At 43.5% G+C, this 23,366-nt stretch overlaps 1 protein-coding gene across 1 annotated transcript; it reads right to left on the bottom strand.

The window, feature by feature from the left end:
- Positions 1-21,504: 21,504 nt before the first annotated feature.
- AHSP (alpha hemoglobin stabilizing protein) lies at positions 21,505-22,452 on the bottom strand. The gene is made up of 3 exons (XM_019439500.2): positions 22,344-22,452; positions 22,096-22,174; positions 21,505-21,873 (listed from the first exon to the last, which is right to left on the bottom strand). The coding sequence occupies exons 2-3, from the start codon at positions 22,168-22,170 to the stop codon at positions 21,670-21,672; spliced, it is 279 nt and encodes a 92-aa protein (XP_019295045.1). The 5' UTR covers positions 22,171-22,174; positions 22,344-22,452; the 3' UTR covers positions 21,505-21,669.
- Positions 22,453-23,366: the final 914 nt, after the last annotated feature.

The following is a 23,366-nucleotide window of genomic DNA, read 5'->3' on the forward strand; positions in this document are numbered from 1 at the left end:
AAAGAATCCAGGGCCAAATGTCTTTCCAGGGGAATTCTACCAAACATTTAAAAAGACTTACCACCTTATCTTTTGAAGCTGTTCTGAAAAATAAAAATGGAAGGAAAACTTCCAAACTAATTCTAAGAGGCCAGCCTTGTCTTGATTTCAAAACCAGACAAAGACCCCACTAGGAAGGAGAATTATAGGCCAATGTCCCTGATGAACCTGGGTGCAAAAATTCACAAGATACTAGCAAACTAGATCCAACAATACGTTTTTAAAAAGTATTCACCACAATCAAGTGGGAACTATTCCTGGGATGCAGGGCTGGTTCAATATCTGTGATCCATCACATTAATAAAAGAGAACCACATGATCCTCTCGATAGATGCAGAGAAAGCATTTGACAAAATACAGCATCCTTTCTTGGTAAAAACCCTCAAGAACGTAAGGATATATGGAATTTACCCCAATGTCAAAAAGGCCGTAAATGACAGATACACAGTTAATATCATCCTCAATGGGGAAAAACTGACAGCTTTCTTCCTAAGGCAGGAACATGACAGGGATGTTCACCTTCACCACTGTTGTTCAACATACTGTTGGAAATCCCAGCCTCAGCAATCAGACAACAAAATGAAATAAAAGCCAGCCAAATCAGCAGGAAGAAGCCATACTTTCACTCTTCAGAGACGACATGATACTCTACGTGGAAAACCCAAAAGACTACACCAAAAAAATTGCTAGAACTGATACATGAAGTCAGCAAAATCACAGGATGTAAAATCAATGTACAGAAATCCATGGCATTTCTATACACCAATAATGAAGCAGCATAAAGGGAAATCAAAGAATCGATCCCATTTACAATTGCACCGAAAAGTATAAAATACATAGGAATAAACGTAACTAAAGAGGAAAACAATCTATACACTGAAAACTACGGAAAGCTTATGAAAGAAATTGAAGAACACACAATGAAATGGAAAAACATTCCATGTCCATGGATTTCAAGGACAAATATTGTTAAAATGTCAATAGTCCCCAAAGAGATCTATATCTTCAGTGCAATCCCTATCAAACTACTACAGTATTCTTCACAGAGATAGAACAAACAATTCCAAAATGTGTATGGAACCAGAAAAGGACCCAAAAAGCCAAAGTAATGTTGAAAAAGAACCAACTGGTGGGGCACCTGTGTGGCTCAGTCGGTTGAGTCCAACTTCAACTCAGGTCATGATCTCCTGGTTCATGAGTTTGAGCCCCGCCTCAGGCTCTGTGCTGACAGCTCAGAGCCTGGAGCTTGCTTTGAATTGTGTGTTTCCCTCTCTCTCTGGTCCTTTCTCTCTCTCTCTCTCTCTCTCTCTCTCTCTCTCTCTCCCTCTCGTAAATAAACATTAAAAAAATTTTTTTAAAGAAACCAAACCAGGAGGCATCACAATTCCAGATTTTAAGCTGTATTACAAAGAGGTAATCATAAAAACAGCATGGTGCTGGCACAAAAACAGACACATAAATCAATGGAACAGAATAGAGAACCCAGAAATGGACCCATAAATGTATGGCAAATTTATCTTTGGCAAAGCAGGAAAGAGTATCCAATGGAAAAGAGACAGTTTCTTCACCAAATGGTGTTGGGAAAACTGCACAGTGACATGCAGAAGAATGAACCTGGACCACTTTCTTACACCATACACAGAAGTAAACTCAAAATGGATGAAAGACCTAATGTAAGACAGGAAGCCATCAAAATCCTAGGGGAGAGAACGGGCAAGAACCTCTGACCTCAGTTGCAGCAATATCTTACTTGACATGTCTCCTGAGACAAGGGAAACAAAAGCAAAAATGAAATATTGGGGTCTCATCAAAATAAAAAGCTTCTGCACAGCAAAGGAAACAATCAGCAAAACTAAAAGACAACCGATGGAATGGGAGAAGATAATTGCAAGTGACATATTGGATAAAGGGTCAGTACCCAAAATCTGTAAAGAACTTATCAAACCCAACACCCAAAAAACAAATAATCCAGTGAAGAAATGGGCAAAAGGCATGAATAGATACTTTTCCAAAGAAGACATCCAGATGGCCAACCGACACATGAGAAAATGCTCAACATCACTCAATTGTCCCCTGCTGATGAAAGACCTTTGGCTGGCACCTGCAGGGTCTTTAGTCCTTTGGAGGCAATAAACCTTCTTCCAAAAGGAAAGTAAATGTTCTCTCCCAGTGCTCCGGAGAGATCCCTGCACCATGCTATGCACTCCAGGACCAATTCCCTCCTTCCCAGGAGTGCACGCCACAGCTTTGCTCTGAAGAAAGTTGAGCACTTCCAAAAGAGTTTGAACTCCAAATGCTCGCACCTGCCAAGCTCTCTCCCCCAACTGTTGAGATCTTTTTGCCACTCCACAGACAGATTTTCTGAGTTTTCCAAGTGATCTGACCTCAATACAGCTATGTTTGAGGAAAAGGAAAGCCCAGGGCCCCCCTACTTCTCTGCCATCTTTTTTTTTTTTTTTCAACGTTTTTTATTTATTTTTGGGACAGAGAGAGAGACAGAGCATGAACGGGGGAGGGGCAGAGAGAGAGGGAGACACAGAATCGGAAACAGGCTCCAGGCTCCGAGCCATCAGCCCAGAGCCTGACGCGGGGCTCAAACTCACGGGCCGCGAGATCGTGACCTGGCTGAAGTCGGACGCTTAACCGACTGCGCCACCCAGGCGCCCCAACTGCCATCTTAACTCTTCCCACTTCTGCCCATTTTTTAATGAGATGGTTTGGCTTTTTGCTATTGAATTGTATTAGTTCTTTTTATACTTTGAATATTAACCCCTTGCCAGGTAATATTTGCAAATATGTGATTCTGTTTAGTAGATTTCTTTTTCATTTTATTAACAGCTTCATTTACTGGGCAAGAGCTTTTTAGTTTGAGGTACTCCCACTTGTTCACTTTTGCTTTTGTTGCTTTGCTTTTGATATTAAATCCAAAAAATCATTGCCAAGACTGATGTCAAATAATTTATTCCCTATGTTTTCTTCTAGGAGTTGTATGATTTCAGCTCTTATATTCAAATCTTCAATCCATTTTGAGTTGATTTTTGTATGTGGTGTATGGCAGTGGTCAGTTTCATTCTTTTATATTGGCTGTCTAGTTTTTCCAATACCATTTTTTTTTATTGTTAAGGTTTATTTATTTTTGAGAGAGGGAGAGAGAGAGATACAGAGCATGAGCAGGGGAGGAGCAGAGAGAGAGGGAGACACAGAATCTGAAGCAGACTCCAGGGTCTGAGCTGTCAGCACAGAGCCTGATGCAGGCTCAAACTCATGAACCACGAGATCATGACTTGAGCCGAAGTTGGATGCTTAACCAACTAAGCTACCCAGGCACCCCGATACCATTTATTGAAGATACTATCCTTTCCCCATTTTATATTCTTGTCTCCTTTGTGGTAAATTAATTGACCATACATGCATTGGTTTATTTCTCAGCTATAGTCGTTATTTTTTAATTTTTTAAAGTTTATTTATTTATTTTGAGAGAGAGTGTGTTAACAGGGAAAGAGCAGAGAGGGAGAGAGAGAATCCCAAGCAGACTCCATGCCGTCAGGAAGGAGCCCGATGTGGGGCTCACTCCCACAAACTGTGAGATCATGACCTGAGCCAAAACCAATAGTCAGATGCTTGACGGACTGTGCCACTCAGGCGCCCCCAGCTATAGTTATTTTTAATACTCTTTTTCTTTAACCTTTATATTACCATTTTGTAGTTAATACACCATTCTAACTAGAATTACAGTTTTCTATTTCTGGGTATCTTTCATTTTTACTAGAATGTTACTTTCACATGTTTTTATGCCTCTAATTAGCATTTTTTTTCACTTCAGCATGAAGAATTCTTTTTAGTATCTTGCAAGGCACATCTCAGGCAAGCTGAGGGGGGAATTCTTCCACAAATTCTCTCTTGTTGGTGCGTATCTTCCAGTTTTGCATTCTCCACGTTCTTTTTTCCCTCAATTGTGGTGAGTGGGAGTGGAGCAGGTTTGCTGACTCCTTTGAATCTGTAGTCCTTACCAAAGTTCTCTTTGTTTATTCTCAGATAGAGATGTGGGCTAGAAACCTCCTGGATTATTTGATGTAATGTACAGAGGCACATTTGTTCAGTTATGGATGCTAATTAGTTCATTTTAAAGGGGGAGAGAAAAAAAGGAACAACTTATGCTGCCATAATGCTGACTTCCCTCCTACAAATATGTTCACACTATTTCTAACTCTAATCCACTGCCACATGGATCATTCTAAACTCCTCCTTGTCTGTCCTCTCAATTCTCACCCCAACACTGAGAAACCAAATTCCAACCATCTGTTCACTTCATTATTTAATTACAGTGTGCATGTATAACAGTATCAGAATTATTAACTTGTACTTCTGTGGGAAATAATTTTATCAATTACAGTGTTTATGTGCAATTACTTCTGCCTTAGTCTTTTAGACTCCATCATTTCCAAAGTCACTTAGGTTAACACATTTCATTCCTCTATCCCCTTCAGAGAGGCTATTTTGTACATTTATAATACAATTGGATTATCTTATCACATTCTGCATTCTTTCTTGAAACGCTTTAGACTTAACTAAATAATTTTTCTTTAACTTTTCATACATTAAAGTTTACTCGTGTTGTAAAGTTCTATGGATTTTGAAAAATGAATAATGCCACGTATCCACCACAACTGTATCATACAGAATAGTTTCACCACCCAAAGAAATCTTTTATGCTTCATCTAGTTAACTTCTCTGCCTCCTGTTTCCTCCCTGACACCCACTGGTTTTTTTTAACTGTCTCTATAGTTTTACCATTTCCAGAATGTCACATAAGTAAAATCATGCAGTATGTAGCATTTTCATATTGGCCTTGTTCACTTAGCCATATATTTAAGGTTCTTCCATGTATTTTTACAGCTTAACAGCTCATTTCTTTTCATTGCCAAATTATATTCCATTGTAAAGGTGTAAACGAGTTTATCCAGTCACCTATTGAAAGACATCATGGTTGCTTCCAGTTTTGGGTGATTATAAATGGTATGCATGTGCCTATTGTTTTTACTTTTTGGTCCTCTCAGCTGACAGAACAAAGAAATCTATGTTTGTATACAACCTGTGTATATACACATATCTATAAATATTTCTTTTTTAATTTTTAATGTTTATTTATTATTGACAGAGAGACAGAGCATGAGCAGGGGAGGGGCAGAGAGAGAGGGAGACACAGAATCCAAAGCAGGCTCCAGGCTCTGAGCTGTCACAGAGATCATGACCTGACCAGTTGGACACTTAACCAACTGAGCCACCCAGGTGCCCCTGAATATTTCTATATGTATCCATTTGTATGCAATGCTGAGAATTTCTGTTGTTCCACTTCCTCACCAGCATTTGGTCTAGTCACTGTTTTGTATTTTAGCCATTCTAATAGGTGTATAGTGGTATTACATTGTTGTTTTAATTTACACTTGCCTAATGATAGATAATGGGGAGCATCTTTTTATATCCTTGCTTGCCATATGTATATCTTCCTCATGAATGGTCTGTTCATGTCTCTGCCCATTTTTAAAAATTGAGTTGTCTTCTGGGGTGCCTGGGTGGCTCAGTTGGTCAAGAGACCAACTTCAGCTCAGGTCATGATCTTACAGTTCGTGAGTTTGAGCCCCACATATGGCTGTCTGCTGTCGGTGCAGAGCCCACTTCGGATCCTCTGTCCTCCTTTCTCTCTACCCCTCCCTGGCTCTCACACTCTCTCTGTCTTTCAAAAATAAATAAATATTCTTCTAAAAATAAAATAAAAATAAAATTGAGTTGTTTTCTTGTTGAATTCTAAGAATTATTTGTATATTTTGGGTACACTTCATTTATCAGATATGTGTTTTACAAATATTTTATCCCATTAATTATAATAAAATCCAACTTCTCATATTTTTCTTTTGTGGATTATCCTTTTGGTGTTATATCTAGAAATTCACCACCAAACCTGAGGTCACCCAAATTTTCTCCTATATTTGCTCATAAAGTTTTATACTTTTGTGCTTTACATTTAGGTATATGATACATTTTGAATTAGCTTTTGTTAGAAGTATAAGATCTTCAAGAGAATGCAAACGACAGACTCAGAGAAAGTATTTGTATGAACCTTTCATGAACTATTCATAAAGAGATATGGATCAAGTATAAGATATGTATAGGTTTAATATTCAGTGAATGGTTTGGGTAAAAGTGTCAAGGAGAGGATCAGGATCATGGTCAAGTTAAGGGTCATAGTCAGTAGCATAGTGAATATGAGTCAGGGTCAGAGTTGTATGAGCAAGAGAAGTAAGGGTCAGGGTGAGAATGAGTTTCAGTGTCTGTTTCAGGGTCACAATGACGATCAGGGTCAAGAAGAGTGGGTACATGAAGTTTCAGCAAGGTTCAGGGAAAGGCTGGGGCAAGTATCAGGGTCTTGAGGATCAGGATCTGAGTAATGTTAGGTTAATGGTGAGCGTAAGGTTGACAGTTGAGTTTAGGGTGATTTTGAGTGTCAGGGTCAGAGTAAGCATTAAGTAAAGGTCAAGATAAAGATTCATCTTCAGAGTAAGGGTTTGGGTCAGAATCAGGGTGATCATCACAGTCAGGATCAGGTTGATTAGCTTCATAGAGAGGGCGAGGAATAGTGTGATGGTCACAGACAGAGTCGGGGATCAGTTCAGGGTCATGTTGAGGGTGAGAATCAGAGTCAGTGTTTGTACAAAAATCGGGGTCAGAGTCAGGTTAAATATCAGGAACATAGTCATAGTCAGTGTTGGGTGTGGTTCAGGGTCATATCCTGTGTAAAGGTCAGGGTCAGTTTTTAGGCCAGAGTCAGGATAGGAGTTAAAGTGAGAGTCATTTGACAGAATTAGGTCTGTATCATGTTTGGTGGCAGAGTGAAGGTCAGTCAAAAGTAATCCTAATGAGACAGGAAAGCTAAAGGGACCCCATGAAAAACTGAATTTTTTTGCTCCTATTTTTGCTTCTATTCTTGCTAGGACCTACACTCCCACCTTACGCATGCTTTATAGAACAGATAATGTGTGTCCTCCTTGTAAAGATCAAGGATTTAATGATTTCTTTGGAGTCTTCCAGCACAATAGATGACATCTAAGGAGTGACCTGTGGGATCATCATGAATGTTTTCCAAGACCACTGCCTCATCAAGACCCCTAGCTCTAGGGCATAAGTGACTTATGGAGAACACCTAAACACTCATCTTTGTTCCTAGATTACTAAAAAGGCACAGGCACCAAATAACCATCCTCAATAAAAACCTTAGAAACCAAGCAAAGAGACTCACTCTTTCTAAGTCTCCCAGATGCTCTGTCCATGTCTACACTCCCTTTATAATAAACTCTACTCTCACTTCCTCTCAGCTCACATTAAATTTCTATCATGTATGAAGCCAAGGACCCTTTTGACTAGTCCTATGGGCTCCTCCCTGGGTCCTCGGACCCAGCCAGCCTGCATCACTAGGGTCAGTTTCAACATGATGGTAACCAAGTCAAATTTAATGTCAGAGTGAGTGTCAAGATGAGGGTTAGGGTTAGGGTCAATGTAAAGTTCAAGGTCAGGATAATTGTCAAGTTCAGAGTCCACCTCAGAGTGAGGGTCATATCAAGGATTAGGTAAGACTGAGGACAGAGTGAGGACCACAGTCAGGTAAGTGTGAGAGTATCAAGCTCATGGTAAAAGTAATGGCTAGCTTTGGATTCAGGTCAGGGTGAGGGTCAGTAAAGATTCAGTTAATACTGATTCTAGGTCAGTGTTAGCTTCAGAATCAGAGTCAAGGTCAGGTTTTTTTTTAATGTTTATTTTTGAGAGAGAGAGAGAGACAGAGAGACAGAGCATGAGCAGGGGAGGGGCGGAGAGAAAAGGAGACACAGAATCCAAAGCAGGCTCCAGGCTCTGAGCTGTCAGCACAGAGCCTGATGCAATGCTCAAACCCATGAACCATGAGATCATGACTTAAGCCAAAGTTGGAAGCTCAACTGACTGAGCCATCCAGGCTCCCCAAGGTCAGATTGTTTTTAATGTAGGGTGATTATCAGAGTCAGGTTCAGGGTAAAGTTCAGGGTCAGGGCCAAGTTGGTCAGGTTCAGTATGAGGTTCAGAATAATGATCAGCTTGAGGATCAGTATTAGGGTGAATGTGAAAGTCTCAGAGTAAATTTGAGTATTGGTATTATTTTAGATTTAGGTTGAAGGTCAAATAAAAATAGGGTGTATGGTGAAATTGAGTAATATGGGTCAGATGTATAGTGAAGTTGAAGATGAGGGTCTGGGATAGTTAGGCTTTAGGCTTGAAGTCAGGGTTTGGGTGAAGGTCAGTATAAACATCAGATTCTTGGTGATAGTCAGGATCAGGCTGAGAATGAAAGTTATGGTCAGGATTAGTCATAATGAGGAATATATTGGGGTTCAGAGTCTGTTTCATGTTCATAATGTTGCATCCACATGACTCCTGAAACAGAATGCTATGGGCACCAGTGACAGTCATGACAAAGTTTATTGCAATGAGAGGCAAGGCCGACCGATTGGGACCAACACTTTTGATCAGAGTGCGGCCCTGAACAGCCCGGGTATAGAGTTTTTAAAGCCGATCACATAATTTTATCATTACCTGGGAACAGAACAGGGAAACAGTGCCCAGATGAGTTAGAAACAATTGCTGAATGAGTTGATTATTTTGGACTTTCTGCCGCTAAGTTGCAACCAGTGGATCTCCTTGACCTTGCCTCTGATGCTCTTTTCTTTGAGCTTTTGTTTCCTTCATTGGTAAAGCCTGATTTACAAGAGTATGAAGTGTAATTTATGAGAGTAAAGCAAGGCTGTTATCTCTTGACCTTCAGTGTCAGAACAAAGCTGTTATTTTTCAAGCTACCCACTAGCCCTACACTCCAATTTAACCCTTACATTTCCCCCTTTTCTTGTCAGTGAATCAATCCCTTGATTCATCATTAGGAACTAAGGGGACATAGTTGGACCGAATCATCATAATTTTTATTTCACCAACTCACCTCTTGACATACTGTACTAACCAATTGATGATGCGCGGGCCAATAGTTAACCCGAGAAGTAACAATAGCAGTGGCCCAGCTATGGTGGTGAGCAGCGATGTGAGCCAGGGGGACCAAGAGAATAAACTCTGATACCAATTATCGCTGGCCTCCCTGGCACGTTCCCTGGTCCTAAGATTATCCCTGACCAAACTGAGAATGTTACTCTGGAAATGTTGGCATGAAAACAGCACATTTCCCCAAGGGCCACGCAGAGGCCCCCTTCCTTCATGAAGAGTAAATCAAGTCCTCTTCTGTTTTGTAATACAACCTCGGCTAAAGAGTCTATTTGGTGTTCCGGCCGAGAAATTGAAGTTTCCAAGTAGCCTAGGTCTCAGTCTACTTACTCACAGTTTTGAAATTTTGGTCCCCCACAATGAGGCCAGCAGTTCCAATAGCTGTGGATCCCACAATTCCCAGTCCCACTAGGAGTAGAATGAGGACTGGTGCTGCCCTTTTTACCCGGGACTGTCCTTCGAATAGAAGTAAATGTTCTCTCCCTTCTTCACCGCTATATAGGTGTATTTGTGGGAGAATATGAACTAGGATACAAATCTCTCGGGTGCCGACCCCAAAGTATGCAGCTGCAATGCAGGGGGTAATCCCTGATGAGCAAGCAAACCAGGCTTCAGTAAGGGCTCGGTATGCTATATTTTGGGTGCTATCGGTGTCTGAACTACTTGGAATATACACTTCTGCACAAGTTTTTGTAAGGGGAGGTCTGCCAATTATATTCTTGGGACACTATGCACCAACCCTGTCCTTGGAGGTCTCCTAGGGTTAAAATTGGTTGTGAACCCCAAGGGCACAATGACATGCTTGGATTTAGCAATTTTATGACATGCTTTTCTATGTCTTGTCTAATGCTGGCATTTGTAGCCATTCCCACATAATATGGGGGTTTAGGGTTTAAACACAGTCAACAAATTTGTACAATCTCAGTGTGAGATGAATTTAGCCAAGCATACATAGAATCTACTACATTTAGCCAATGTGTCTCAGGGGAGAATGGGTCCTGGATATGACCTGTAGTTGGTAATTCTGACTTTGGGGGGGCATCCGATCACAGGGTAGGTTGGGAAGGGACAGTCGGAAAGAGCGGGGGGTGTAAAATCATGTCCTTGTTTGGCCCTACCAGATTGGGTGGAGTTTTTTTTAACCCTTTGTATAGTAAAGGAAATGCCTTTGTCAACTCTTGGAGCGTACATCCTGAGACCCCAAGTGTGTCCAGTGTCCCAGGAAGAGGAAAAGGTACTGGAACTAGAAACCTTTTTTAAACATATTTTTGTTGGATTGCATTTTCCTTGGGTCTTACATTTGGGATCTGGAGTTCTAAGGAGGGTGATTAAGGGGTCATGGTCCTGTCCTGCCAGCCAGGGAGCCAGCATTTCATAACCCCATTTTGCACAATGGTATTGGTCTTTTCCTTCACATTCGACCTTTCTATTTGCAGGGCAACTGTATAACCCTGGTATGTCAGCCAATTTTTATTCTTGATCCCTGTGTCCACATCCATAGGTAACCATATAGGGGTTTTGGGGGACTGGAGGAGCGAAGCCCGTTGGCTGTTTATAATTAGTAATTAAAGTCCCCCATGAGTCCCCCACCAAGTTGCATAGATCAAACAAAAACAAGGCACAGTGGAAGAGGTATTAGATGCTATCACCTTCCCCATGACAGTGTCCCTGAGTTCCCATTGGTATGGTCAAAAAGATAGGGGACGCAATTCCGTACAGTCCCCCACGCTTATTATTATACAAACTCAGACAATTATTATACCCGCATCAGTCTTATCTTTAAAGGATCTTCTGGGTGTCTTCGGATCTTTCATTGCTGTTCGTTACCTGGTTCCATATCAGTCTGGGGTGTTCTCACCTTCACGCAGTTTTTCTTAACCTGAGAGTGGTGAATCCAGGTTCAGATACCATCTACCTTCACGGCCGTGGGCATAGTCAGGGATCACGGTGTGCGGTCCTTTCCAGCGCGCCTCCAGGGTTTTAGGTTCGTGCCTCTTGACCCAGACTAAGTCTCCTTCAGGATCCTGAAACCACTTTTGTCCCGGCATCTCACTTCCCCCTTTTCTTGAAACTCACTCCAAATCTTTAGGAGTGTAACTGGGCTCTGGTGGAAGCAAGGGTTCTGTCAAGATTGGTAGCTCCAAGGCACTTTTACTTTTAGTTAGGGCAGCTTCTCAGGCTGCTGCATCAGCCAGGCGGTTTCCAACTGCCTCTAGGGAGTCGCCTTTTTGATGTCCTGGGCAGTGAATGATCGCCAGTTTTGCAGGTTCCCAGATGGCTGCCAGAAGGTCTAAAATTTTAGCTTTATTTTTGATGGCTGTGAGGAGACCGCGCTCTTGATAAATGGACCCGTGTACATGCGCGGTTGCAAAAGCATAGCGGCTGTCCATATAAATATTAACTGATTTGTTTCTTCTGAGTTTTAGGGCTTTTGTTAGTGTGATGAGCTCTGCGTGCTGGACTGAAGTTCCTGGGGGAAGGTTCTGTTGCCATAAAACTTCACGGTCTGTTGTCACCGCAGCACTGGCATGCCTTTGCCCTTGAAACACAAAACTACTACCGTCTGAAAACATGCTGATATCAGGGTCCTGTTTATATCAGGGTCCTGTAAGGGAACCTCTGTAAGATTGGAGCAGAGGGATGAGATCATCGCCAAGGTCTCTGGGCAAGAGTGCAGAGGGGGACCTTGTCTTTCGGGCAGCAAAGTGGCTGGGTTTAAGGCTGTGGGGGCACAAAAACGTATTCGGGGCTGGTCGAGTAGCAATGCTTGATATTGGGTAATCTGAGCATTTGACAGCCATCGTTCTGGGGGAGCCTGCAGTAAAGCCTCCACTTCATGGGATCCCATGACAGACAATGCTTGTCCCAAGGTTAGTTTGTCTGTGTCTTAACTAGGAGCGCAGTGGTGGCAATTTGTCGAATGCATGGGGGCCACCCGGAAGCAACTGGGTCCAGCTGTTTGGATAAATAGGCCACCAGTTGGTGCCAAGGCCCCAGGCACTGAGTCAGAACTCCTTTGGTTACCCCCCCTTTTTTGGCTACAAACAAATGGAATGGCTTGGTGGGATCTGGCAGGGCCAAGGCCGGTGGGGTCATGAGAGCATCTCCTAAGTCTTGGAAGGCTTTAGTTTGAGTCTTACCCCACGTGAAAGACTCCGGAGACCCCTTGAGAGCTGCATACAAAGGGGCTGCCAGTTCAGCAAAGCCAGGTATCCATAGTCTGCAGTAGCCTGCCACCCCAAGGAATTCACGAACTTGTTTGCGAGTTTTAGGCTGAGGAATATTGAGTATAGCCCGAATTCTTTGTTCACTGAGATAGCGTTTACCTTTTTTAAGGTTGTAACCTAAATAGGTCACCGCAGCACGACAGATCTGCGCTCTTCTGGCTGACACCCGGTAACCCAGTTTTTGCATAAGACTCAAGAGTTCTTTGGTGGAACTCAGGCATTCTAAATGAGAGGGGGTCACCAACAAGATATCATCAACATATTGCAATAGAGTTACCTGCAGTTGGAGATTCGAAATGGCTCTAAGTCCTGGTGCAGGGCCTCATTAAAAAGAGTAGGAGAATTTTTAAATCCCTGGGGGAGTCGCGTCCAGGTGAGCTGTTCGGCTTTTCCCTATTCAGGATGAGTCCATTCAAATGCAAATAGTGGCTGGCTTTGTGGGGCCAACAGGATGGCAAAGAAGGCATCTTTTAAGTCCAGCACTGTATAATACACCTGAGAGTGGGGAAAAACTAAGGAGAGTATAAGGGTTGGGTACAGTGGGATGAATGTCCATTACCCTGGCGTTTACTGCTCTTAGGTCCTGAACTGGCCGGAAATTGGATGAATTAGGCTTCCGGAAAGGGAGAAGTGGAATGTTCCATGGCGACTTGCATGGGATCAAAATGCCAGAGTCGCGCAAACACTTGATGTGAATGGCTAGTCCCCTCTTAGCCTCCCGGGACATGGGATACCAGAAGCGTGGATGCCTTAAGTTCCACTATTATCGGAGCTTGATGAATCGCCAGCCCAGGTGGATTGGTCTTGGCTCATACCTGGAGGAAGTCTGCCTGGAGGCTTTTAAGGAGGGGATCTACTGCATGGACACTTTCATTAGGCACCGGAGTGAGCAGGTCCTCTTCCCCAAGTGGCACAGTCACCATTACTGTTGTTGGGCCATCCTGGCTGACTTTAATATGCATACCCCCTTTAGTGAATTTCAAAGAAGCCGTTAGTTTGTGTAGTAGGTCTCTACCTAGTAATCCAGGGTAGGGGCATTCAGGCATAATTAGGAAAGAATGTGTAACAGTTTTATGGCCTAAATCTACTTGTTGTTTAGTGGTCCATTTACAAGTCTGGGATCCAGTTGCTCCTTGCACCAGGGTTGCTCCTTGCCTGGTGGGGCCAGGATCTTGTTTTAAAACTGAAATGTTGCCCCAATGTCCACCAAGAAAGTCTTAGGCTGGCCCCCTATATTAACAGTAACCAACGGCTCAGAAGGGGCCATTGAGCTGCGGCCCCGTCAGTCGGAATCAACTTTCATTATTGACGCCTGGGGTGGCTGAGTTTTGCGTTGGGCTAAGTTGGGGCAATCCTTTTTCCAGTGTCCTTCTTGTTTGCAATATGTACATTGTTTTTTTTCCTAGTGACGCTCTAACCCTTTGTCTGTCTTTTTTCTTTTGCCCAGACCAGAATTCTTTGGGTGTTTGGGGTCCTCTTCCCTCGCAGGCATCCAGGATGGCCGCTACCACCCTAGTCAATTTTTGTGTCTGTCTTTTTTCCTGAGAATCCCTATTGTTAAAAACTTTTTGGGCTATTTCAACTAACTCAGATACATTTTTTCCTTTAAACCCATCTAATTTTTGTAAATTTTTCCGAATGTCTGGGGCTGCCTGTGAGACAAAGGCCAGATTTAATGCTCTTCTGTTTTCAGGTGCTTTAGGGTCTACAGGGGTAAAGGTGTGGTATGCCTTCATAAGCCTTTCTAAGAAGGCTGAGGGGCTTTCCTCGGTCCCCTGAATTACTTCTATTACCGTAGACATGTTTGTGGGCCGGCGGGCGGCCACTCAGAGACCTCCCAGTAGAGTCTGGTGAAATAGGGTCAATGATCGCCTACCGTGAGGAGTGTTTGGGTCCCAATTTTTAGGATGTGAGGAAGGAAAAACTTCAAGGACAGCGGGATCCTCGGTGGGTTGCCCGTTTGGCCCCATCACTAATTTCTGGGCCTCGCAACGGATCTTATCCCCCTCCTCAGTGGTGAAGAGAACATGCAAGAGCTGCCGGCAGTCATCCCAGGTTGGTTGATGGGTCACAAATATAGTTTCAAGAAGAGAAATTAATGTTTGGGATTTCTCTGAGAACGAGGGGTTTTGAAGCTTCCAATTATAAAGGTCGCTAGAAGGGTACATAAGTCATAAAGGGTCAGACATCACCCTGCAGGGGTGGCCTTGGACGAAGGGGTAGGGCAGCGGGAGGGGGATGGAAGGGAGTCCCTGACCGGGTGTGAGACAGGCTCAGGGGAGTGTCCCGACTCGGGCTTGCCTCCTGATCTGAAGCATCTTGACCCATATTCTTTGGGCGAGAACTATAGGGCGGCCGATGGTAAGTTTCTTCTTCCTCCTCTGGTGCAGGTGATAAAGGGGGCGGCCACTTAGTCCCGTCAAGGTTCTTATTCTGAGCTCCAAATGGGCAGCCTTTGAGTAGCAAAGCTTGTACTTTAGGGAGGCGAGGGGGAAGGGGAAAGAGAAGTTTTAACCAATCTGGAGGGTTTTCAATGAGGGTTCTCCATGCCGCAATGTATGGGATTTGGTCTTTGTGCCTAGAAAAGACAATATCATGAACCTTATATACCAAAGTAAGGTCAAATGTCCCCTGTGGAGGCCATTTGACCTGAAAGCTGGTCCATCCCACCTCGCAGAGAGTTCGAAGGACTGGCTTCTTAACATGGAGGCCAAAAACTGAGGCAGCTCTTTTATAGTCCTGGAAATGGGTTAGTATGAGACTCAGAGGGGTGGGGGTACTCTGATTTTGACCCATGACAAAGATAGACAAAACTGACAAGGACACACAGTCAACAGGAAGAAGACAATTAAGACATGAAGAAAACACAAGTTCGAGATCTCAAGGCCAGTAGGCCATGGAAGCCACCTGAAAATAGGATCCTTCTTGACAAAATCCAAACCAAGTGGGGTCCACTGGCGTCCCGGCAGGATCCCTGACTGTGGGTCTATAGCCGCGTCCAGCAGACCCTCCTGAGTCATTCAAATGGTGCGCCCCAAGAATTCCTTACCTCTCCCAATCCCAGGCCTCCTCCCAGGGGTTGGCGGAGCAATCCAAGGAAAGGGCCCTGTTTCAGACCTTTAACTTTCCTGGCCAATGCACCAAATGTTGCATCCACACGACTCTTGAAACAGAATGCTATGGGCACCAGTGACAGTCATGACAAAGTTTATTGCAATGAGAGGCAAGGCCGACCGATCGGGACCAACACTCTTGATCAGAGTGCAGCCCTGAACAGCCGGGGTATAGAGTTTTTAAAGCCGATCACATAGTTTTATCATTACCTGGGAACAGAACAGAGAAACAGTTCCCAGATGAGTTAGAAACAGTTGCTGAATGAGGTGATTATTTTAGACTTTCTGCCGCTAAGTTGCAACCAGTGGATCTCCTTGACCTTGCCTCTGATGCTCTTTTCTTTGAGCTTTTGTTTCCTTCATTGGTAAAGCCTGATTTACAAGAGTATGAAGCGTAATTTACACGAGTAAAGCAAAGCTGTTATCTCTTGACCTTCAGTGTCAGAACAAAGCTGTTATTTTTCAAGCTACCCATTAGCCCTACACTACAATTTTACTCTTAAAATAGTCAGGGTCTTGGTGAGAGGAAGGTTCAGGTAAGAATAAGGATCAAGTTGAGGGAGAGGGTCAGTGTCAGGATGAAAGTCATCATCAGGAAAGCTTGCTAGCTTAGGTCAGTATCAGGGTCTTGGCAGTAGTAGTGTCAGGATCAGCTTCAGGATCAAAGTCAGGGTGTTAGTGTCAGGTTGGTGATCAAGGTCAGGGTGAGGGGTCAGGTGAAGTGCTGTGTTCAGAATCAGAGTCAGCCTGAATGCCAGGGCTTTAGTAAGTTTCTTGGCCAGGGTTCATATGAAGGTGAAGGTAAAGGTCATGATCACAGGGTGAGCCACATGCTGAGAGTTAGAGTCCATGTCACGGTTATAGTAAGGTCATAGTGAGGGTCAATTTCAGGGTAAAGATCAAAACAAGATTCGGGTTGAGAGTCAGGGTCAGAATCAGGGTGAAAGTTAGAGTCAGGTAAGGTTCAGGGTCTAGTTCAGCATCAGGATCAGTATGAGGGTGAAAATGAGAGATATTAGCATGAGGGTCAGGGGCATTTGGGAGAGTAAGAGTGTCTGTAGGGGCGCCTGTGTGGCTCAGTCGGTTAAGCGTCCAACTGCGGCTCAGGTCATGATCTCACAGTTTGTGAGTTCCAGCCCTGCATCAGGCTCTGTGCTGACAGCTCAGAGCCTGGAGCCTGCTTCGAGTTCTGTGTCTCCCTCTCTCTCCCCCTCCCCACCCCTGCTCACACTCTGCTTTCTCTCTCTCTCTCTCTCTCTCAAAAATAAACATTAAAAAAAAAGAGTGTCTGTAATTGTCAGGATCAAGGTCAAGTGGGACTTGGTAAGTGTCAGTGATGAAGTTTTGGGGTAACGGGGGGTTTGTGGGGTCCAGAGCTGATGGCCAAGAAATAATTCTTAAAGACATCTTTGGTGCAAAAAGGTGATTTTATTAAAGCATAGGGAGAGGACCCAGGGGCAGGAAGAGCTGCACTGTATCTGTGGGGGGTGACCATTTTATGCAGATGGGGGAGAGAGAGTCTCCAAAGAGACTGTCACATGCTAAAGACTTACTGGAGGTCTAGATATTGTCAAGCTAAGGTTGGTTTCCCCTTTAGCAAAGCATTAACATTAAGATAGTAGGAAGTTCCTGGACTTTAGACTATAATGGGATTGCCTTTTCCTGGTAGACTGGTGGAGACTCTTATCAGTTTAACCATTTGTTTTTTTTTTTTTTCTGTTCTTTCCTGGTTTTGCCAGGAGTGTCCAGGGAATACCATACATGTCCCACAGTGGTGGGGGAGGGAGGAGGGGGTGCTGTTAGCCTGCACTTTGCCCTCAGCTTGCCCCATGCTCCCTCTTCATCAGGGTCAGGGTGAGGTTAAATGCGAAGTTAAAATTCAAAATCAGCCCATGGATCCAGGTGAGATTAAAAGTGAGGTTAAAGTTCAGAGTCAGCCCAAGTGTTGCAGGTAAAAAAATACCTCAATACAGGGGTTCATTGTCTTTCTGCTTTGAAGAATGAAGAGGCGGACACAATAAAATAAGCAGCAGGCAAAAGCTTATTAGAGTATGAGAAAGTAAGAATAGTTTGAAAGCTCTCTTTACAGAGAGGGGGCATTTGAAGGTGAATAACTATGACTATAAGCAAGGGTCCTTGTTTTATAAGGTTTTGGCACCCGCCTCCTAACTGCCTACTTCCTTGTTTCTTCTCAGGTCCTACCGTTATTTGCTAGGTAACTCAAAATGCCTAGTCATTCTGGGGCACCTGGGTGGCTCAGTCGGTTGAGCGTCTGACTTTGACTCAGGTCATGATCTCACGATTTGTGAGTTCGAGCCCCGCGTCAGTCTCTGTGCTGACAGCTCGAGCCTGGAGCCTGCTTCGGATTCTGTGTCTCCTCTCTCTGCCCCTCCCCAACTTGTGCTCTGTCTTGTGCTCTTTATTTAAAAAATAAATAAATGTAAAAAAAATTAAATGCCTAGTCATTCCGATAAGGGACAAAAAGGCAAGCTAAGGGCCAAGCACAAGCTAGCACAACCCTCCACCCCAGGGTGGGATATGTGTGAAACTGATAGTCTCCATCAGCTTACAAGTATCTCATCAATAGCCTAATCAGGAGCTCCCTACTATCTTAATGATAATGCTTTGCTAGAGGGGAAAACAACCTTACCTTGACAGCAGCTAGGTCTCCAGTAATCCGTAAATCCTCTTTAGCATATGGAAATCCCTTTAAGAAACTTCCTCTTGAATTTACATCCCCCAAAATTCCACAATGTATAAGCAGTCACTCTGTACAACCCCAGTGCAGCTCTTCCCGCCCCTGGGTCCTATCCCCATGCTTTGATAAAATCACCTTTTTGCACCAAAGATGTCTTCAAGAATTCTTTCTTGGCCATCAGCTCTGAACCCCACCATCATCCCAAGACTCCATCAATTCCTTTTTGATTGGCTCGTTTCTATTGTATGAGAGATGGTCTGTGACCATACTGTTCCTTGTGGGTCATACATTTTATGGTCTACTACTTATTTTTAGTTAGCTCTTTTGTGAAATTCCTAAGGGGAACCTGAGGGACAGTAGGTGGTGTCCATTACTTTCTTAAGAGGAACCTGAAGCCCTAGGGGCTTTGCTGTGGTCAGCCACTCCCAGCATTGTTCCAAAATATGTGTTTTTTCCCCACCCAGGGACCTCAAGTCCTGATCTTTCCCTCTGCCTATTTTATCCTATCTTTCCTATCATACTGGGATCAAGGTCAATGTTAGGGTCAGGATCAGAGCAGGGTTATTGCTGTAATATTTCATTCTTTTGTTTATAATCTTGCTTCTAGCATTAATTCAGGTACTGCTATCAAAACAAAAGAAACATTCTTTCTGCTAATTTTGGTTTTATTTTTCTGCAGGAATGGTAATGGATTTGGAGTACTCATTGTGTTACAGAACCAGGCTGGAACGGTGGCGGAAAAACCAAGCAGCACTCAGAGATCTTGGAGGATTGGAGACTTATTTATTTAACACCAGCGGGCTCAGAAGAGACCGTTTCTCCAAAGATCTGAGCCCCGAATGCAAGTGGGAAGGGTAATTTATAGTTGTCAGATTCCATATCTGTGGGGATTTTCGCGCGGCAGCAAACAGGGCAAGAAGAAACCTCCCCCCACCCCCCCAAGAGGGGTCTCTAAGCAGAGACCAGAGCTGGTTTTAGTCCCATCAGCCATCTTTGGCACAGTACTTTATTCATTTCTCCAACAATTGGCCCAGTAATTTTAATTGTATTATTAGGGACCATCAAATCCTGATAATTCATACCTCTGAAAAATCAAAATATTCTAAGTTTTACTCCTTTGTAGATTTATAGCCAGATGCCTGGGTGATAGAAGTGCAAGAACATGCAGTATAGTTTTAATAGATTTCTGTCCTTAAAAAAAAATGTTTTGCAACTTCTAAATTTCATAGTTTACAGAATGATTGAAATAAAATTTAGATGTTGAATTTCCCACTACGATTTACCTGATAATTGGTCATCTTCCTTTCAGCATTTGAGAAATGGTTAGGCGCTCCCAAGGCTAGATAGTTCCAAATTTATGGAAAGTTTATCTTCATTAATTGAGCCAAAGTAGCTTTTGACCATTCTTTTCAGCTTCATACAGCAACAGAGTAAATCTAGTCTTTCTTTCATATGGCTTTTCAGTCTCTCTCCTCCTCCTATGCACAGTAGTGCAAGTCTTTTTGCATAGGTGAGGCAATTAACAACTATCCTGTAGCCTTAAGAAATAACAGCTTTGTTTTAACACTATAGGTTAAGAGATAACAGTCTTATCCTATCAGTCAAGGGATGGATTGTGTTTGATTGGATTGGGGCAAGGGTATGTCTAAACTGTTTCAACCTCCATCTGGGAACTATTCCTTTGTTCTGTTCCTAGGTGATGATAAGACGATGTGGTCCGCTATAAAAACTCTGTACCCCGGCTGCTCGAGACCGCACTCTGCTCAAGAGTGTTGGTCCTGATCGGTTGGCCTTGCCTCTCATTGCAATCAACTTTGTTGTGACTGTCACTGGTGCCCATAGCATTCTGTTTCAGGAGTCATGTGGATGCAACAATCCCATCTGAGCAGGCCCTAGGTTCCCATTAATGGGCTGAAATTTCCTGAGGGGCACAGTAGGAAGACAGTGGCCTCCACCTGGGCCACGATCCACACTTGAAAAGTATTCACTGCCTGATTCCCTGGGAGGCTGTCACTCTCTTGATGAGTCCTGACATCCTCACACCCTAAGTTTGGAAGGATGGCTGGGGGTTCTGAGTGCCTTCCCTTTGGACCCTGAACTAGACTACCAAGGCTCCAAAACCAAAAGCCAGAGGTTTGAGTGCATAGAACCAAAGCTAAGACTTGCTGAGGGCTGGAATGAGATAACAATCTCACCCCCAAACCTTCCTGGCTGAAGAGAAAACAGTCCCCCCCCCCCCCCCGTGTCCACCTCTGATTGGTGTGTCCTGCCCCTTAGGCCTGTGCTTCCTGCCCCTCCCCCACCTGCATCCTCCATCCTGGGATCACTCCTGTTGAGCCCATCAGAGACTTTCCTGGTTATTGGATACAGAAAGTTTTGCAGGACACTCCTTGCTAACATTTTCATTTCGATTTTTAAACCCAGTGAACCTGGCCCTGCCATGATTCCACCCTAGAACCCTAAAATGATGATGCTTATAGGGTTTAAAGGCTGAAGAGAAAGGAAGCTAGTCCGGGGAATGACAGGAGAAGGTTGGCACAGCAGAGGCAGGCAAGATCTCTGCTTCCCAATCCTGGGATTTGAGTCTGAGGAATTATGGAGCCAACGGTTTTCCTATCTGAAAAATAAGGGATGTATTGAATGTTTCCCATGATCCCCCTCAACTCTAAATACTACAGGGAGGTATTCTGTGGTATTAGAGTCATGAGATCCTAGAACTTTTTCAAGCTAAGGCGCTATGGGCAAGGAATTGGAAAATTGAGATGGGTGGCCTCTTGATTCCACTGAGCCTGAGATGAATAAGTCATGGAGCACCTGGGTGGCTCAGTTAGTTAAGCTTCCCACTTCAGGTCATGATCTTGCTGTTTGTGAGTTTGAGCCCTGTGTCAGGCTCTGTGCTGATAGCTCAGAGCCTGGAGCCTGCTTTGGATTCTGTCTCCCTCTCTCTCTGCCCCTCCCCCTGCTCATCCTCTCTCTCTCACAAAAATAAATATTTAAAACAATTTTTTAAATGAATAAATTGTCTTCCAACAACGTGTCTTTCAACAAGAATGCCACAGGACCACATTTCTGGAGAGCTTTTTCTTTACTTTTTCTTTTTTTTCTTTTCTTTTCTTTTTTTTTTTTTTTTTTTTTTTTGACGACCCTTTCCCCCTGCAACTTTTTCTTTAGTCTCTGCCTTCCTGGCCTTTCTTCAGGCTATTTTAGTACTACCCAGTGGTTACTTAAGGCTACTATCCTCTGCTCTAAGGAATTAAGTATCCAGGATCATATCTAGAAAGCAGAGCTAAAGGAAAAGGAACCAACTGCTTACACAAATCAGGGACGGACAACTGAAAAAGAACAGAATAGCTAGGAAGACCAGCAAACCAATTTAGTCTTTATTAAAGTGTCAAGGTAGAGTAACACCATGAAATGTCAGAGCCTGAGCACTTGAAGAACACAGAGGAAGGATATAAGGGCTTCTTATGGATGTAGGCCTGGATTTCCAGGCTAGAGAGAAGGCAGTGGGTGATTCAGATGTTCACAAGGACTTCAGGAAGGCCCTATATTTGGCCAGGAAAGGGGCAGACAGAGTATTTAGCTCTTGCTGAAGTTCCTGTAGAGCCCTTTCCTGCTCTTGCTGCTCCCCCACCACCTGTGTCCTGTAATAGTTGATGTAGAAGTTCACCCAGTCATCCACTATAGTCACCATGGCTTCTTCAGGGATAGAAGGATTAGGAAAGACCTGCAGGATGAGGGGGTGGCAAGGGAGAATGTGTTCAGCAGTGCAATTCAGGAATAACTCACAAACTCTGACATCTTCCTGTCTCTGAATTGCATCCCCTGTTTCTAATTGTTCCCATTAACTGCACCATTACTCTCCCAGCTCCAAATTATCCTCCCTTGTCTGCCCACACCCACCCACAAAGAGTCAGGCCTGTTCTTTTGAAACAGTACCTGGGCTTACCTGCTGATCCAGCAGAATATTAAATTCCTTCATTCCTTTGGAAATGAGATCCTTATTGGCTTGAAGAAGGGCCATCTGCCTGGGTTAGAGAAAGAGACTGAATTTAAGTATCCTTTTTCCTCATTCCTGGGTATTTCCCCGAATTCTCTCATCCCCCTTAAAGATATCTGGTGCCTTGCAGGACCACTTCTCCAACACTTTTCAAGTCTTCCCTGCTCTGAGATCACATTTGTCCCAGGTTGGCTCACCTTCAGGTCCAACAGTGCTATGTACGTCTCACCCACACTTTCCAGGGTATGTATGTCCCTCTCTAAGCTAAATGTAGACAAGGAGTCAAGTGTCAGCCTAAGAGGGAAACGCCCTGCATCTAGGTTCTGAAGGAGGGTGATAGGTCAATCAGGAGATGGGAAGGTGGGGAGAGGTTTCCCTGAAGTTAAAAGATAGCAAGGCCAAGAAAAGCAGATAAGTGAGGAGACCTAGAAAACCAAACGAGGACAGGTCCTTGTCATCTGCCCCACATCTTGGTATCCATGCTCCAAAATTAAAATTTAGGCCAACAAAACTAATATTAATTGACTCCCTGTTAACATGACAGATACCTTTTTTTCATTTTAATTCCAGTATAGTTAACATACAGTGTTATATTGGTTTCAGACCTGTGATACAGTGATTCAACAATTCCATACATCACCCTGTGCTCATCATGACAAATGCATTCCTTAATCCCTATCACCCATTTTACCCATGTCCCCATCCACTTCCCCTCTGGTAACTTTTCTCTCTGTCTCTCTCTCTGTCTCTCTCTCTGTCTCTCTCTCTTCCTTGCTTGTTTTGTTTCTTACATTCCTCTTATAAGCAAAATCATGCAGTGTTTGTCTTTCTCTGCCTGACTTACTTTGCTTAGTTCCACTTACATTCTCAAGCTCCATCCATGTTGTCACAAATGGGAAGATTTTATTCTTTTTTATAGCTGAATAAGATTCTAATATTTATATACCTATGTATATACATATACATAGGTATATACATATATGTGTGTGTGTGTGTGTGTGTGTGTGTGTGTGTGTGTATGCCACATCCATCTATCGATGGACACTTGGGCTGCTTCCATAATTTGGCAATTATAAATAATGCTGCTCTAAAAATAGGGGTGCATGTATCCCTTTGAATTAGTGTTTTTCTATTTTGGGGATAATGAGATACTTTTAAATCATCACAAAAATGTGATGATAATTATTCTCCAATTCATTGATGATATATTAATAGCAGCT

The sequence above is a fragment of the Panthera pardus genome, unplaced genomic scaffold (assembly GCF_024362965.1).
Source record: "Panthera pardus isolate Hobbes unplaced genomic scaffold, ASM2436296v1 HiC_scaffold_5, whole genome shotgun sequence".
Classification (NCBI taxonomy): domain Eukaryota; kingdom Metazoa; phylum Chordata; class Mammalia; order Carnivora; family Felidae; genus Panthera; species Panthera pardus.